The sequence below is a fragment of the Acyrthosiphon pisum genome, chromosome A1 (assembly GCF_005508785.2).
Source record: "Acyrthosiphon pisum isolate AL4f chromosome A1, pea_aphid_22Mar2018_4r6ur, whole genome shotgun sequence".
Taxonomy (NCBI): domain Eukaryota; kingdom Metazoa; phylum Arthropoda; class Insecta; order Hemiptera; family Aphididae; genus Acyrthosiphon; species Acyrthosiphon pisum.
In genome coordinates this window covers 2,843,187-2,862,366 of record NC_042494.1, presented here as the reverse complement: position 1 = coordinate 2,862,366, position 19,180 = coordinate 2,843,187, and the positions used below count along the sequence as shown (strand labels likewise).

The following is a 19,180-nucleotide window of genomic DNA, read 5'->3' as shown; positions in this document are numbered from 1 at the left end:
TTAGTAATATATGCTGACAAACTGTCTACGCTCAGAATCGTTTTTCATAAGCAATATGATATATCATTAATTGAATTCAAATTTAACACATCAATTACAATGACGAGGTACACACCAGACACTAACTGTAAAGCAAAACTTTACCTACTTCCTCGTTTTTTCAATGGTGGTTTTCCAGGGAAGGCAAGGGAGACAATCGGTTTAAAAAGGTTTCCTTCTAGCTCAGTTTTCATTATTTCCAACTTAAGTTTATGTCATTAATAATTTTTTATAATTGTAACTTTAGGCTACCAGTCCGCACTTATTATAATTTATAAATAAAACAAATTTGTAGTATTATAAATTATTAATGAAGATATCATATTTATATATAAAAAAGGTGGGCAAGTGGGTGTCGCTCTGCTGTACAGTAGGTTAGAAGTGGGTCACTGTAATGGATGGTGCTAAATTTGAATTCAATGATAAAATATCATTGTATAAGAAAAATGATTCTGAGCGAAGACAGTCAGACAGCGTATGACTATCCAAGTATATTTGATGATATTGTGAATAAAGTAATTTATATATAAGTATATAACCTATTTACGTGGAACCTTGTTAAATATTCATTCTTTAAAAGTTGTACATTTTAAATTTTATAAATTTTGTCGAAATTCAAACTTTAAATACTTATCTACTTTATCTACAGTCGTTCGTTTTTGAATTACAACCAAATAAGAAAATCGTTACATGAGAAATTGAGTGAAAAGTTGAATGTCAAGTGTTGTAAAAATATGAATTTCAACAATAAATCTTAGATTTAAAAAGAAATTTTTTTATGGATTTATAACTCAAAATAATTTGCAAATTTTCATTATTTTTACGTATTTTGTCAATATTTGAACTTTAAATGATTATAAAATAATATATTTGTAACTATGGATTTTTAATATTTTTCAACTGCTATTGTAACAATATATCAGCCTTGCATTAAATTTTCACGCTTTTTTACCCAACAAGTAAAATTTTATTGATATTTATAGAAAAAAAAACTAAAAAAATTGAAAAATGACCGTTAACAGCTGAATAGAAAATGCTAATATAAACATTCAGTCAAAATTTCATGAAACCTATGGTCATTTGTTTTAGTTGCACCAAAAACCAAAGATTTTCTCAAAACCAGATTTTGCGTAAAAATTCCAGTTTTTCCATAATTTTTTTTTGTTTTTCACGGCGCTTTTGAAAACTACTGGGAAAATTGTATTTTTGACCCCCAAAGTACCAACTAGATTCACTTTCCTATCAGAAAAAAATACTGTTGAAGAAAATTTAAACATTTTTACTGTCCTGAAAGGTGATGAGATACAAAAATTAAAAAATTAAAAATTAAATAAAAATAAAACACAAATCATTGTGAAATCAATGCATTCATCGCTCCGCTCAGAATCTAAAAAATGTTGTTAATGAATAAAACTTGATAAACTTAGCATTTGAACAAATGCACAGAATAAAATAATATGATTTATAAATGTAGATAATATTTGACAAGAATTTCAATTAGAAGGTCAGTAGGTCACATATTGGCTAAAAAGTAATAATTTTCTTAGCTGTAAACAATTTGACAGTGTTCTCTTAAATTCTATATTAGAAATGTATTTTTTCTTAATGAGGATATAAATATAATTATTAAAATATACTTTAACTTAAATGTTAATTGTTTTTATATAAAGATGGATATGCTTAAATATTAACAAATCATGTAAAAAATTGTTTGAAATATACAAATAGTATATCATAATACTCTACTCAACTTCAACATAAGAAGACGTAACAACAGAGATGATCAGTTTGAGACAGGGACCTTAAAACTCTCACACTCCGGTGATCAGGCAGCACTTATTTATCTCCCAGCCAAGTCCCAACTGTCTGTATGCCTGCTCTGTTGTAAGTCATGTCCATGAGTGCAAGTCAGACACAGAGGGTAATTCTTATATTGAATAGAGTATATGAATAACAATTGTATTGATGTTAGAAAACATGTAGTAGCCCACTTTTATGAATTATTAATTAAACACTAGCCACTGCATAAGTTGATTTAATGAACTCTCACTAATAAAACTTACCATTATTGGCATAAAAGTGGAAGCAGATAATTCATCAGCAATTGCCGCCATACAATCACCTGCAGCACTCATTGGGCTTAAATCATACTCCTCTAAGAACCAAGTATCATCATCAGTTTCTTCACTTAAAATATTAAACATTAATTCAATTACAGGATTCAGTAAATTCAATTTTACCAAAACCTATAAATAAAAATAAAAACACATGTTTAATACAATTAATTATTTTAATGATATTAATTAAATCAAATTTTAAATAAAAACTAATAATGAACAAAGTTAAATCTATAACAAGCCATGGACATTAAAATTAAAGTTAAGTAGTTGAATTTAAGTAAAACACACAATTATATTTCTTATTATTAATAAGAAATTTTAATTAATACATATTATTTTTTTTATAAGTTAAAAAGTGTAATTAATTTTATGATCTCTAATATAAGTACTTATTGAAAATGTTGAATAATATTATTGTTATATTATGAAAAATATTATTTTTTAAAAGAAAAAGTGATAGTTATTTTTAATTGTTGTTCTAACAATTAAAATATTAATTAATTTTAATTTAAAAAGAAAATAATTTACCTTCTTCTTACTACGGATAATAGTTGAAATTAAATTTATACCATTACATCTTAAAGTTTCATCTATATTTTTGTTACCAGCCAATTGTGCAGAAACTTGAACAATTGGTTTTAAATGTGGAATTAATGCCTGAATAGAAAATTCACACATTGACCCAAGTAATTCATAACAATCACAAGCGTGTTCAGGGTTTGTTGTTGACAAAGCAAGTATGACTTCTAATACACGAGGTACAGATTGAGAATATGCTTGAATAACCTAAAATACAGTGTTCTTTAAAATATTGTCACTAATTATTCAATTAATTTGAATACCTGAGGAACTTGAATAGATATTTCTAAAATATTATTCATTGAAGAAATAGTATTGTAAACAATAGGGGACGTACAATCTTCAGCACTGTTCAATGTCTGAATAAAATATTCGACAAATGTTGTTATATGGGACTCAAACATTTGAGGAATGTAATCAGATAAATTTTTAATCACAAAGGAACCAAACTGTAAATTAAAACAATAATTAATTTTAAATGTCTATAATAGTTTTATTTTACAATTTTTAGAATAGGTACCTGTCTTTCATTTATATCGTTGCTCTTAATAAATGATTCAATTAAAGCAAATAACTCATTCCAGTTGCCTCTCATCAATTCATGCTTAGCCAACACAGCAATCAATTGAAGAATATGCTTTTTAACTTCAATGCTAGGCTCATCAATTATTGCTTTAAGCAAAAATTGTTTTATCCTACAATGTATAAATATTTAAAAAATATATATACATAATATAATGTTACAGAAAACCATAGATAAAAATTTGACTTACTGTTCACGAAGTTCTTGCGATAAATTCATCCATGCATTACGTTTTGACAATTTTTTTCTTAAGACAAGAGCTGCATATTCCTTTAATTTATCATTTTTACTAGAACCAATCACTGTACAGAGAGTGACGTATGTTTGAGGATTTTTTAAAGCCAATGTCAATTCATTGGTTGCCTAAATTAATTAAATTAACAATTTAATATTTTTAAGTATCATACCATTTTGTACAGATACTTACCAGCATTATAACATTATTATCCGGTTCTAATAACCGCGTCAAAATACGCTCCATTTCAGCGATTTCCACAAACATTTTAAGTATCAAATCAAAAAGCTTCTATAAACTTATTAATTGGAAATCAAAAATAAAAGTAGCGTGGAAATAAAACTTTAGCGAGAAAAATGAAAGGAATGATTAAAGAAAAACACATGGCGCTGTACGTTGTTATCAATTTTAATTTTCAGCGAATTGGTTAATCGTGATAAGCAAAACAGATCTACCAATCACAATACAATGGATTTTGGGTACCAACATAAATTCAATAATTAGTACCCTGAAAATGGAGGCATAATTTGAAAAATTTATTTTTTTTACAATTATTGTACGAAAGTTCGAATTTATCAAATTTAAAATTTAAAAATGATTTTGTAGTAAAAAAAAAATGTTCAACTTTTATAGCAAAGGATTGCACGTAATTAACTTACTCTGTAACCAACAAATATAAAAACATAGTTTTTTTTACAGTTAGTTTATGTTCAAGTTTGACGAAATGTCGAAATTACATATTAAATAACTAAGAATAATGATTTTAGTTATTTTGTTGTGATTTAAAAATATTATTCATTTGTACTTGAAGTTTCTCCATTATTTATTATTATATACAATATGATAATATGCAAATAATATTAATTCAACTTACCGGCTATCGTATTAATAATAACAATATAAATATTATGTAAAATATCCTAGGCTGACAAACCGTTTCCTTTCAGAATCGTTTCTCGTATACAATTATATTATATCATTGCATTCAAATTTAACACCATTACAGTTACGCACGTCTGGGTAGTGATGGGCACTATCGAATAGAAAACTATCAAATATTCGATTGTTTGTAACTATCTAGTCATTCAATTGTTTTGCAATACCATAGAATAGTTTTCATTCGAATAAAACTATCGACATATTCATTCGAATAAAAACTATCGACATTTTCATTCGAATAAAAAATCTGAATATTTACTGAAGACTGGAGTAATGCTAGTCAACACAATATTACAGTGGTAAATTGTACGTGTACCTTTTATCTAAATTATTTTTTAATTTCGAATAAAACTATTGAATAGTTCTACGATAGGTTTTACTATTCACTTCAGGAATAAACTATCGGTTGTGTATTCGATAGTTTTTACTATTCGGTCCATGAATAAAACTATCGGTTGTTTATTCGATAGTTTTTACTATTCGGTCCATGAATAAAACTATCGAATAAATATTATAAATATTATAATGATATAATATTATAAAATATATAATAAATATTCGATAGTTCACATGGACTGATAGTCGATAGTACAAACTATTCGGTAGTGCCCTACGTGGTAATGCTCACTACGTCTGGGTAACCTATTGTACAGTAGAGCGACACTCACTTACCCGCTTTTTATTACCCCCCTCATTTTATTAAGTTTGTGGAATTTTTTGCTTTTTACTCCCAAAAATACCATCTAGATTCACTTTCCTACAGAAAAAGGTATTGAAGTTGATGGAACAAATGCACTTTACCAACCCCCTCACGATTTTCAAATTTTTTTTTTTTCAAAAGACTTGGTTTTCTATGCTTAAAACGATGGTGTATATTTTTTTTCCCGGAAATTATTATTTTAGAAGTTATAGCCTTCCAAAGTTTCCAAAGTTTCCCCAAGCCCCCATCTATTTACGCCAATGGTCACAGGGTTAAGAAAATTGCATTTTTGTTGCACCTATAGTCACCGAGCGGGGTCACTCGCTCGCTATGCTCGCTCGGACAATTAAAAACGAAAATATCTCCCGATTTGCTGTGCAAAACCACCTTGGGTAGTTGGGTAGGCCTAGGAATTAAACAAAGTTGTTAAAAAGCAATTATCTTCATAGGTAGATGACCGACTAATGGTTACCTATTAACCTATATTCTATATCTACTTACTAAACGGATGACCTAAACTTTATCTCTATTCTAGCCGGCTTCGAAAACATTGTATTATGACGTGATTCACAATATTATTCACCCAAAACTCACTATGTCCCAAAGCTTGTTAAAATACGTAAAAAAAATTAAAATTTGTTATAAGCGCTGCGCGTGGCAGTCAAGTAGCGTTGCGCGCATAAACGTAAAATCGTAAATTTTGGAAGGCTAATAACTTCTAAAATAATAGTTTCCGAGAAAAAAAATTTACACCATCGTTTTAAGCATAAAAAAAAGTCTTTTGAAAAAAAAAAATTTGAAAATCGTGAAGGGGTTGGTAAAGTGCACTTTAGCCGAGGTTGATAATTGAAGCATCTTTACTGCTCTAAAAGACACAATAATCACGATCTAATCTAATTATTTGGAAAATAACGTACCTACCGACTTATATGCATTAGGTATATAGGTTTAAACTTGAATATATATTAAATATTTAAATCTTATACATACAAAGGGACATAATTGAAGGTAATACAATTAATTATAAATACAAGTAAATCGTAACTTTTAAGTACTATTATTTTATAAAATATAGTACCTATATTGGCTATATTATAAATATAATAATTTGTTAAATTAGGTACATATTTTGGTGTAGGTACTAAGGTACTGAGATACCTACCTACTGATGTCTGGTGAACTATTACAATATTTTTTAGCGTATGGAATATCACAAAATTATTATGTTTAAGGTTGGGCCAGGCATTTGAATGTAGGTTCATGGCTTTAACTGTGCCCGTCACTATAGTAAGTATAGGGGATTAGTGATTAGTCTTGTTAAATTTTAAGTACCTAATTTACTAAAATCCTTTTTTTATAGATTCTGATCGGAATATATTGGTTTTACAATGATAAGTGTTTTTTTTTGTTTACAGTAGTCATTAACTTTTGGAATAGTAAAAATTCAATCTTTTACTTAGAGGGTGGTTACTGGGTATTAAATTTGATTTAATAACAATCACATGCAGAGCTTTCGAAAATAATAGGTGATTTTTATGCAAAACCAATTTTTGACAAAATTTAAGTTTTTTGTACCTACTAATTCAAGAACTTTGAAATCTTTCTTCCTACATCCTAGGATCCCACTTCTCCTATTCAAATCTTACAGATCACACATTTAAAATATGCCATGAACTATGAAGACTAGGAACACAATTAAAGGTACATTCTTCATTGATATTAAATAACTGAAGTTAATGTCTACAATTGCATAGAGTAACATCATAGAACAATATTACTCTATGGTCTATTGTCTATGATAATATCTTTAATAATGGCCGTGTTATGAAAACCTGTTTAGACCTACGGTGCGATATGGTTACAGTCGTGATGGTATGAATTGTTCTCGAACGCTACCGCTATTGCGGTATTTATAAAATTCTCTGATTTTTCGTGCCAAAAACATGAAGATTTTCAAGAAGAAAAATTTGATACGTATCGGTATGGAATAGTACGTATCGGTATGGAATAGTTACGTACCGGCTTGTATCGAAGTCTGAGTCCGATACGGGTCCGATACGTATCGCTCGTATATTGCACATGTAACTTCTTGAACGCTCTTGAACTAAAATTTCTTCCTTGAAAATCTTGGATGTTTTTGTATAATGTTATTGTACTTCCCATTTTCCTCAGCCCTCGTTAGTCGTAGAAACGTGATTTTTTCACCAAAATAAACTTGAGAAGTTCTTTTAGGTAAATTCGTACCAGATTTCCGATATATTTTGTTATCTACTTTATATGATTTTTTAAATATTTAAAAATGCAGGTAAATTTCTAATACAAATATAATCGGTTTGAAAATCTGGTTCGTATTAATCTAGAAGAACTTCTCACGTTTATTTTAGTGAAATAATCATGTTTCTACGACTAATAAGGCCTGAAAAAAAATGGTTAGTACGTAAATACGTTTTGTTACCAAAATGGCCTCTTCAAGCGCCTGAAGTTGGAATATTGATGAGACGTCAGTATCATGAAAATATGTAAATTATTTTGTTAATTAAAAAAAATATACCTAGGTAATAAATAAAATAGTATAATTTAAAATTCAGCATATTATAATTACAAAATTATACGTATTATTCATTCAATATTATAACTATTTGTAGTTTTATAATTGATAGGTGTGTTACTTGAACTAAACATAATATGTACATCGTAGGCAAGTTTATTAGTGTTGATGGGTATAGTTAAGCAATACTTCAAATTTTTTTAAGCAATGACAGTATGACTTAAGCCTTAAAAGTTAAATTAAATAATGTTTGACATTTTTTTTGATCAACTTTATAAATACGACGTGATATTTTATCATAAGAGTAAGAGATATTAGTACATACTCTGGGAGTCTACTGTTAAAAATTATTTTGAAGATCTTTTTTGAAATTGCATGCTGTAAAAGTCCAGCCATACCTATGATGTACATTACATAAATTCTATATATGATCTATATATAATAGTATATGCAAATATTAACAACAGTAATAATAATATAAAATAAAAAATTATGATAACTAAAAAATGTATTAATTAAGCAGCTTTGTAAGTACATCTAATAATTAATAAACCGTATTTTTTTTACTATAATGAATAACATTTATATTATATGTATAAAAAAAAAAAATACTTTAAACAGTTTAAACTTTAGACACATACATATAAATTATAAATATATATAATATATCTTTTTTATATAGATTAACAAAATGGAATAACTGAAATACAATATTAATAAGTATAACTAACACAAACACATTTATTTAGAGCCCCAAACAATGGTCAATGTAATTATGATTAATATCACAGCACAAATAACTAATAAATAGAATCTTTTTTTCCTGAGCTTGTTCTAAAAAATAAAAATAAAAATATGTTATTTCACAGGTAAATTTTAGGATATTTATTTACTTACAGTGTAATCAGTTGCTCGTCTCAATTGACCAGTTGCTTCTTGAACTGATACATTAGTAATTTGTACATTAGCTTCAATACTATCAATAATTTCACCTTGGTTATGAACTAAAGTACCAAGTTCTTTAAAAATTTGATTTACGTCACTTATGTCATTCTAAATTATAAGTAATTATTTTAACATAACTTGAAATACCTAAGTAGTATACAATATTGTTAATACCAACCTCAAGTTGTCTAATAGCTTGTTCTTGTTCAACTACTTGTAAATTTACCTCATCCAAAATTTGTAACTGAGCTTGATCATTTTGGTTTTCATTTGGGTTTGAATAACCTAACAGAATATTAAAGTTATATACTTATTCTAAAGTTATTCTAAGTTACAATCGAGAATAATTAATTAAAATCAAACCATTTTGATATTTAGAACCAGGTGGTGGAGGTAATTTTCCAGTAGATGAAGATGCTTTTGTACGTTTCATTAGCTCTGCATTTTCTTTGTCGTATGCTTTACGTTGAATGGCTTGGAATGCATTTAAAGCAGATGTAAACGATTCAGCTAAACGTTCTTTTTGAATTTTCAATTGTCTCTAACAAAATTAGTTATTCGTTATATAAGATGCAAAATTGAACTGAACTTAAACATACTTGATCTGTTTGAGAAGAATATGATCGTATTTCACTAAGTTCCTTTAAATTATGACTAGTATCTTTAGATAGCTGTTGAGTGTAATGAGATATTTGATGCCTGAAATTGTTTAGATGTTTAAATTAAATACTCAAATTAATTATTCATAATGCTAAATTATATTTAGTTAACTTACAATTGTTTTCTAACTTCTGTAGCATCTTGAACTGTATTTAATTGGTTTACCATTCTATTCATGGATGAAACTATAACAAAATCAATAAATTATAACTAGGATAAATATTTAACTAGAATATATAAAATAATATAATCAACATTTGGCATTTATAGGTTATAAATTATTATACCTATAATATGCACAACAATTAGAAGAAACTTTATTAGCTTGTTATATAATTGCAGAGTAGTAATAATAATGCATAGACACACTAGGGGTCCATTTTACAATCATAGTTTAAACCTTGGTTACGCTTAACCCATTGATTTTACCAGCCGAATTCAGTGGTTTAACCTTAGTTTAACAATTGTCATACGGGCACTTAGTAACACCATTTACAGATTGTAAGTCAGTAAAAAAACCTAAGAAGTTTGTTGTAGGATTTTTCTTTAAAGATTCCAAATTAAGCACAATATTTTTTTTAAGACATTACACAAAAAAGTGGTATAAGAGTAAGAAAACACATAATTTTAATTTAGTAAATCTTGATTGGTTTGTGGTTAACCAACATACAATTGTTATTCCAATGTACGTTAAAATTGTAATTAATAAAACACTACTATCATAGTATAATGTAGGCCAAGTAGGATAAATGTCAAACATCGTGTCAACAATTTATTAAAGTTGTGATCAAAACCAATTTATTTTCATACCATTCAGCATTCACTAAAATTATCCTTAATATCAAATCTCTTGTATAGGTAATAATTAAATTATGGCTGTTATTTATTTCTTACAAAATTGTAACTATTTGTTTAAAACAGGAGTGCTCATTAGTTTTGCATGATCTGTAATTACGTAGTCTGGGGCTATATATAGGAGAGAAGAGTCACCACCAAATCTTCTAAAGAATTATTTCTTAAGGGTCAGTCAAACACAAAGCGGTCTGTCTGCGCGGACACTGTGAAATAATACAACCACGCGGACTGTCCGCGGCGGACAATGTACCTGTACACCATGGCAGACCGCCTTCTGTTTGACAGAGCCTTTAAGAATCAAGTTGTTTATTTTAGATATAAATTCAATTTCATTTATTAAGTATAAGCAAATATACATCGAAAAACATTTATAATTAACTATTTTATTTTATTTTATCAAATGTGAATTGATATATACAGGGTTATTCATGAAATATGTCAACTCTCCCCTTTTCTCCATCAGTTATTTAAAATCTGATTTCTGGAATTTGTATATTAATCATTATAATAGGTACGAATAGCACTTTGTTTGGGAATATTTTCAATCTGTATTATATAATAAATAAATAACTATTAAATTAGAAAATAGATACAATTACAATTTACCCAAGATGGAAAATGACAATATTATTTCAACATACCATTGAAAATCTTTTAATGAAACATTTAAAATTTAGTAGTAATTAATCTACTACGTACAGTTGTAAGTTATAACCTCACATTCAGTGGCGGATCCAGGGGGGCCAAGGGCTTCAGCTCCCCCAGACTATAATTATTATAGGTATCTAATTAAACATAAACGATTTCTAATCCAACCATAATGAAATTAATAACAAATTCTTTAATAACCATTTCTTTTATATTTTTAGGAACATAAATTAGAATATTATAAATTATAATGAATATTGTATTTATGGCTTAAAAGTAATTTTTTTAGGAGGCCCCCTCCAAATTAAACCCTTGATCCGCCACTCCTCACAGTCGCAATACAACAATTGTATCAATCAGATTTAGCTTAAATATTCTAATTGAAATAGTATTTGCACTGATTCGTACAAGGCTTCTTTAAGAGTGTCACAAAATAATATAAATAATGCTAAATTGATTCACAAAAATCCAGACACAGGTGCAGTTATAGGACTAGATTTTTGTACGGGCAACAGTACATTCATAATTAGGTCTTAACTGCGAATAACATTAACCCCTCCCCCAAATTTTTTGAGTAAAATATTTATAACTATTTCCCCCACAAATACTTAATAATATTAGCAGTAGGTACATTATTTAATTTTTCAATAAGAGGCACCGGAAATTGGTACAGGCAGCTGCCCACCCTGCCTGTCCGCTAGAATCGTCACTGTATAAACAGTAATATATTAATTTTAATGACATATTCAGAACATTGATTGTACCATGAATTTAATAACTAAAAAGTATATATACTAACCAGTGAGGCATTAGGTACCTATTTTAAGTTAGTAATAAGAAAATTCCATAAAAGCATACAATATGATCTAAAAGATTAAATTTATAAATACATTTCTAGGATAGGAACCTCTTAAAAACAATGAATATAGGTACTCTTACCATTTTGTGATATTTTCTGGATATTAGTGCCAATCAATTGAGCCAATTTCTGAAAATCTTTTTCGCCTCCATTGCTTTGATATGAATTTCCATAAAAGCTGTCCATTTTTATAAATACGTATTACCAAATTTATCTTGCAATGACACTTGAAGTTTGATTACTAATTAGTTTAAAATTTCTTCCAAATAGAATACGAGCAATAAGACTCAGTGTCTCAGTCAACGAATTATTGGTAATAAGCAAAATGTTCACAAGTTCACTGTTAAGTATAAAACTATTATTGTTAATTGTTATTTGTTATGTTATCTCTAAATAGTAAATATTTCACCAAAAAGATTAAAAAATATTTTCACAACACAGTGTTGTAACTTGTAATAAGTTGCATTAATGGTACAGGAAAGAAATTAATGATGCATTATTGTATGATTATTGACAAATAGACAATAGTAGTAGCAGAACAATGATAATACACACGTACTATATTTTTATAGTAATAAATAATAATCAACTATACCAACTCTGCCTACTACAATAATAATATTATAGTGTATAATACATAGGTATATAATACTAAATATATCTATGGTATAGTATAAGTATATGACGTATACAAGGTGGATATATATCCACCTTAGACGTATATTATGTATGAATGTGTGATAAGCACGATTTAAGATATAAAATGGTCTGGTAACGACATGATCGGCGGGGTCGGGGGACGGCCACCAAAAGGTTCCTCACACTGGGGACCCAATGTTTTCAGCTCTACCGGTGGTTTTATTTGGCTTCACATTTTGTTCGTGTTTTATTTTCTTTGTTATACAGACGGCGTTGTAAACTCTCGATCCCAATTGTGACCCCCCGCACTTGACTCTTGGATATACATTCGTAGCCACTCGATAAGCTTCCTGTTTCCAGTCCAATAGTCCATTTATATATATTTTATATCCACGGACCAGTTGTACCATTTCCGATTAAAGTTAACCAAAGTTTAATTGGCAGAATTTGCCCGGTTATGAAATCAGCTGATTAAGAGTAACCGAAGCATATACCTTTTATAGGTCTATGAATCGAAGTGTTCTATGGTGTAACCCTTAGATCTTAGTAACACACTATTATTTTATTATACAACTACAATTTTTATTATTTAGTTTATTTTTTTTCTGGGAAGATGGCGCCACTATTGTATTTTTGTTATCCAGATTTTCTACTTTTCTGGTGGATTTTCCTAAAATTGTCTTTCATGAGATCCTTTTCCTGACAATTACAAATACAACAAAAAAAGAATCAGCCAAATTGGTTAAGTAGTTTTCTCGGTTAACGCGGTCGTAGAAAACCCCTTACAATTGTATATAGTAGTATAGATAAAGATATAGATATATAGTATATAGGATGATTCACCAAGCACACCTGACCCCAGATTTGTAACTTTCCTTGAATAAGTAACATACCTATTATAAAACATATCAGATTTAATTATATAAGTACATATTATAACAAAAACGTCTATTCATGTAATTTACAGCAGCAGAGCATAGTATCATTTGTAAATTTGTAATTATTATTTATACCTAGGTATTAATGTATTATTATTTATTTGTAATTACTTCTAATTATTAGACCACACTAACTTTAGCTAATATTGTTAGAGACGAAAAGTGAGCTAGTGGATGGCACCAGCTAGTAAACGCTACTACGTACTGACGATTAGGTACCGCAGCGGATCTACGACACGAACGGCTTCTACGGTCTACGTCAACAGGTTGATACCGCGCGGTCGGGTACCTACATTATTACATTTTTATTACAGTGGAACCTCGATAAGTCGAAAACCTTGATAAGTCGAAAAAAATTCCGTCCCCTTGCGAAAACCTCGATTACTCGAAAAAAAAACTATAGATAAGTCGAACATTCTGTGCTCCGAATATGACGGATAATGACAGATAATTTTATAAACATTTGTCTAATCGGCTTGTCCGTTCCGATAATTTTATCTAATCAAATTTTAAGTCAAAGTAAAATAATAAATTATCTTTTATAAAGTTGCAACACATGTTTTATTATATTTTTTTGTAATTATTTTTTTATTTAAATAATCTGTATAATCACATTTTTTTACATTGTATATACATATATACTAAGTACATAATAATTAAAAACTTTAATACATACATACATTTTTAAAACTCTTTAAGTCGAATTTTTTTTCTAAAACATTGATAACTCAAAAACCTTAGTAAGTCGAAAACCTTGATAAGTCGAAAAAATTGCATTTCCCTTGAATTTCGACTTATCGAGGTTCCACTGTACATTAATACATTATTATATTTTTATTACATTAATACATTATTATATTTTTATTACATTATTACGTTATTACATTATTAAATTATATTTCCACAAAATATAATTATACGATATGAAATTATTTCGGTGCAAAAGCAAAGTTAAAAGGTCTAAGACATACGACCGCGAAATGGCACAAAACAGGTGCACGTTGAATTGGCGAAGAGCCAATGGTGGTACAGACGCACAGTGTATGAAATACGTGAGGCAAACCTACACTAACTTGGTACAAACGACAATGGGGGACATGATAAACGGTTTCAGAATCCTGGCCGGACACAATAGTACCAGCGAACATGGGAGTGATATAACGGTGAGAGGGGAGGGGACGTTTAAAAACCTTTTTAACTCTATAACCTACTTTATTGGTCTATCATGTCAAAAGAACCACAACAACAAAACAATCACCTGACGAGTTTTTTCCTCCGGCGCCAAAATGAACGATGTGGACTCTGGAGCAACTATGGAGTATCGCAATCCAAATTTGGACGCAAGGAGATATTCGGCGTAGATACACACAGCCTGCCCTCTACCGAAATCTTGGAATCATGTCTTCGTATATCGCTGGTGACCTTTCTATTTACAGTCATATTACAGTCCTTCTGGATCTAACAGCAGGTAAGTCTTCACTTTTCATAACGATCAGGTGCAGATCCAGAAGATTTTAACAAGGGGTGCTCAAAAAAAAGGTGGGCAAGTGGGTGTCCCTCTGCTTTAAAGTGGGTACAATTGGATCACTGTATAGTCTGTAATGGATGATGTTAAATTTGAATTCAATGATACAATATCGTAAAAGTATACAATAAAAGCGTTTAAAATTTAAAATGTCCGTAAACAGCTCAAAACAGCTCAAAATATTTTATACATTTTATAAAGTATGGGAATTGATAAGATGTTATATATGATATAAATTTAAAGTATATCTACAAGTATTCGTGTTTGAATTACAAGAAAATAAGAAAATCACTACATGCCTACTCGCATGTCTACATCAGAAATTGAGAGAATATAATATACAACGATGTAAAAATTTAATTTAACTTTCCAGTAGATATTTTTTTTTAGAAAGGTAGACATAGGTAGGTACTAATGAGGAATCTGTATTAAATTGTCTAACTTTAGATACAAAAATTAAAAATTTTATGAATTTCTAACTCAAAATAATTTGCACATTTTCGTGATTTTTATGTATTTTGTCAACATTTGAACTTTAAATGCTTATAAGAAAAAATTGTGACTGCCTTTTTAATATTTTTCAACTGCCATTGTAACAATATATACCTAATAAATTTTCAAACTTTAAAATGTTATTACCATTCATAGAAAAAAATACTTATAAAATTGGAAACTAAAAATGTTCAAAACAAATCAAAATATATTGAACATTTTATCGTGTATAGAAAATGCTAATATAAACATTCAGTGAAAATTGTATGTATCTGGTTATTTGTTTTAGAGTTACACCAAAAACCAGAATTGATTTCGCCGAAAACTGACTTTGCTTAAAAATGCCCGTTTTCCTTAATTTTTATTTTATTTTTCCCAGCGCTTTTAAAACTATTGCAATTTTAAATTTTTACCTTCTGAATGAACCAACTAGATTCACTTTCCCATCGATTGAGATACTGTTGAAGAAAATCGAAGCAGTTGTATTGCCTCAAATACAATGGTGACAGAAACAAAGAAAAAAATTTTAAAAATTTGAAAAAACACATCATCCACACATTGCTCCAATCAGAATTTAAAAAAATAATGGTTACACCTTTATATTTTAGATTATGTAATATTAGATTATTATACAAATTTATTTTATTATTGGCTTAGACGACAGGGGGTGCCCGAGCACCCATAACCCCCCCTGAATCCATGCCTGATAACGATTGATAACGTATTTAATAGTTTAAGTTTATGATTAGCTATATCATAATAAAAAATAAAATAAAATATATTATAATTATTGTAAATATTTAATACGTAAATATAATCCGCGTGTATATTCTACGCTGAAAATCGTAGTAAATATTAAAAAAATTGAGGTGTAGGTATAAAAAATATAATAATAGAATATTATAAAATTATATTGTATAATATAATAATATAATATTAATATGTACCTACGACCTACCTGCATTTTTTGTTTGTATAAATTGTTGCCCGGCGTATTATATAGGCAAAAATAGGTACATTCATATCATGTACCTATTATATATCTATGGGTACCTACATTATTGCAGTGTTCAATAACCGTAAATACCAAAATACTTAACTTAACAAAAGTAATGAATAATGATATATTAAAAATAAACTACATTATTTAAATAAATGTTTTTAGGCAGACGAATCGTCATTATCAAATAATATTAAATATTAACTTTTAACCATCGTCTAAAAATTTTTTTGTACCATGTCTGATGTTGAAATGTCTTTTAGAAAAAAAAAATGGAACAAATTCGATAAAGGTAGGTATTATTTTTCATGAATATATTATATACAACGATTTAAAGATACATATTATAAATTATATGTTAATTGATATTATAATAGACTTGGTTGTAAAATATTTTATATTTAAAACTATAGATTAACTTGCTGAATAACCCGCAGCGTTGCCCAGAAAAAAAATGTTGATTAACTAACATCTTTAAGGTGTTATTTGCTGTGACCGCTTTGCATGAACAGTATAATATGAACAGTATAATAATTCGTTATTTAATATTCGGTGTATGGTTTCAAAATTAATCTTAGCTTTTCCGTTGCCCGGAATAAAAATTCTGATTCGCAGAACTTTATTATCAGGTAGGCAATCTACTTGCGATAGATCGCGGAACCCGTGCTATTTGTACGTAAATGTTTGATTTAACTCTAAAGTATCAAAGTTATACCAAGTTTGTCGTATTCCACCAATGGTGGAATTATATAATCAATTACAAAATCCTAACCTAATCGTACTAAAATCCAATGAATAAAAAAAAACCAAATTTAACCATTTTTAAATTAGCCTGTCTTCTTCCCAGAGGTCTAATCTACACACACAAATATTCATATATATTGACAAAAAATAATACTGCAAAGCAACAAACATGCCCGATTAATCAATAGCAAACCAATATATAATATACATTGTTGCGCCATTGTTGTACCTATTTTTTACATCCAGAACTCCTACTTTTCCGGTGGATTTTTCTTAAATTTTCTTATTTAAAAGCCTTCTCCTGGAAATTACGATCATCTTAAAAAAATGTTGAGCCAAATCGGACCAGCCGTTCTCGATTGATGAGGTAACAACATTTTCACGCTCCATTTTTATATATATAGATTAATGTTTGTGTGTAGATTATACCTCTAGGAAGAAGATAGGTTAATTAGCCTAGTTAGCTACTTAGCTAGGTGTATGAAAATAAAAATTTCTATGAATTTCTGACTGAAAAATAATTTGCAAATTTTCGGGATTTTAATGAAATTTTTCAAAATGAGTTTTAAATGCATGTATAAAATTATCGTGTATATCTTCAATATTTTTGAACTGCTAATATTATGAGCAATATATTACGAAGACCCTTGTATTAAATTTACAAACTTTTTTACTAAGTGAAAAAGTGTTAATCGATAATAATTTTAAAATAATTTACAAAATTCGAAAAACTTTTCGAGGCTATAAATAACTCAAAAAGTTTCAAAAATGTTACCTTTTGTGGAAAATACTAATATAAATATTTGGTGAACATTTCAAGTGTCTACGGTTACAAGTTTTTGAGTTACACCAAAAAAATAAGATCAATTTTTTCAACGGTTTCATATGGGAATTTTGATAGTATTAAGATACTGTCTAGTCTAGTATATATTTTAATCTATGATACATCCTTCGCTACGTTTAAAATCTAATAAAACGATAAAACGATATAGGTACTAGTTAAAAAATTGTATTTTCTTGTCAGGCCGATAACAGAAAATCATTCGCCATTTTATTTGAGGTGGTTTTATCCACGAACTACTACATTGTTCTATGCTACTACATAGTAGTAGTTCGTGCTAATCAGTCTAATCGCTACTTAAAATTTATAAAAACTACCTCAATTAAAATGGCGGCTGATTTTTTGTTTGGCCCTATCTTACTGTATAATTTGTTATCAGTGTCCATTCTGATTATTCTATTCTGTGGCAATGGTTATATATGGTTATATTAATTATTCATTACAAATTTAATGAATAAATAGTGACGAGAAGCTATAAACATGATTTAGTGGTCCACTAAATAAATCATTTTTTTTTTCAAGAAATTCTTCAATAGTCATCAATAGTAATAAGTAAATTATTCATTCTCAACAATATTAAAAGTATCATTATCTGAAAATATTAAGCAAATAGTGTATACAAATAATAAATATAATATTATACATATTATTGTGCACTTTTGAGTCTTCATAATAAAAAATATACTGATACATTGAATTAAAATTTTATACAGTTTATTATTAACAAAAGTTTAAAGTACGAGTTTCCAAAAAAACAGATTTTTTTTTGATACATTTGTAATAATTATGCTCTTCTATAATAATTAAATGACATAATAAATTATCCATTTTAATATTAATATCAAAAAATGTATTTAACTTCTATAGAACTCTTTAAGTTGTGGATCAATGGGTTTTAGTATAACTTTATCCTTTAGATTAACAACCCAGCCAGGTTCTAGACCATAAAATATTTGTCTTTGATCTTTCCTACTGACAAGCATGTCATAATCTGGATCATCTTCAATTTTAGGAAGTTTATATCCATATTTCTGAGCTAAAACAAAACGTTCCCAAGATATTTTTTCAGGATCAGCCAAATAACCACGATTTGCTGCACTTGAATAATATAAAATTGCATCATCGGGGGGAATCATACGTCTGGGTATTGCTTCTCCTATAAAAATAAACAAAGTATGATCGTTTTAGGAACACATGTTATTATGTAGTAGAATTATTAAAATAAAACATTTAAAGGGGATACTACTGAAAGAGATGTGAGTAAGTATTGTACATCTATATAAAATTGTAT

General features: G+C 28.3%; 3 protein-coding genes across 6 annotated transcripts in view; all 3 read right to left on the bottom strand.

Moving 5' to 3' along the window:
* The window catches only part of LOC100164249 (importin-4), a 14,129-nt gene extending 10,174 nt beyond the window's left edge, over positions 1-3,955 (bottom strand). Inside the window, exons 1-6 of the mRNA XM_001944093.5 lie at positions 3,749-3,955; positions 3,512-3,684; positions 3,259-3,433; positions 3,002-3,187; positions 2,688-2,945; positions 2,103-2,285 (exon numbers count right to left, since the gene is read on the bottom strand). Coding sequence (XP_001944128.2) covers positions 2,103-2,285; positions 2,688-2,945; positions 3,002-3,187; positions 3,259-3,433; positions 3,512-3,684; positions 3,749-3,823 — 1,050 coding nt within the window. The 5' untranslated portion in view covers positions 3,824-3,955. The remainder of the gene's footprint in view (positions 1-2,102; positions 2,286-2,687; positions 2,946-3,001; positions 3,188-3,258; positions 3,434-3,511; positions 3,685-3,748) is intronic.
* Positions 3,956-7,751: 3,796 nt separating this feature from the next.
* On the bottom strand, positions 7,752-12,105 carry LOC100160179 (syntaxin-7). The gene is made up of 7 exons (XM_016806558.1): positions 11,791-12,105; positions 9,464-9,533; positions 9,288-9,387; positions 9,052-9,229; positions 8,867-8,973; positions 8,641-8,796; positions 7,752-8,577 (listed from the first exon to the last, which is right to left on the bottom strand). Exons 1-7 carry the CDS (start codon positions 11,894-11,896, stop codon positions 8,485-8,487), a joined length of 810 nt encoding a protein of 269 aa, XP_016662047.1. The 5' UTR covers positions 11,897-12,105; the 3' UTR covers positions 7,752-8,484.
* A 6,268-nt stretch (positions 12,106-18,373) lies between these two features.
* Positions 18,374-19,180, bottom strand: part of LOC100162219 (39S ribosomal protein L15, mitochondrial-like) — a 10,347-nt gene continuing 9,540 nt past the window's right edge. For 2 of the 4 annotated variants that reach the window (XM_008187459.3, XM_029486046.1), the window contains exon 5: positions 18,582-19,045. In XM_008187459.3, coding sequence (XP_008185681.1) covers positions 18,744-19,045 — 302 coding nt within the window. In that variant the 3' untranslated portion in view covers positions 18,582-18,743. 4 annotated transcript variants of the gene reach the window in all.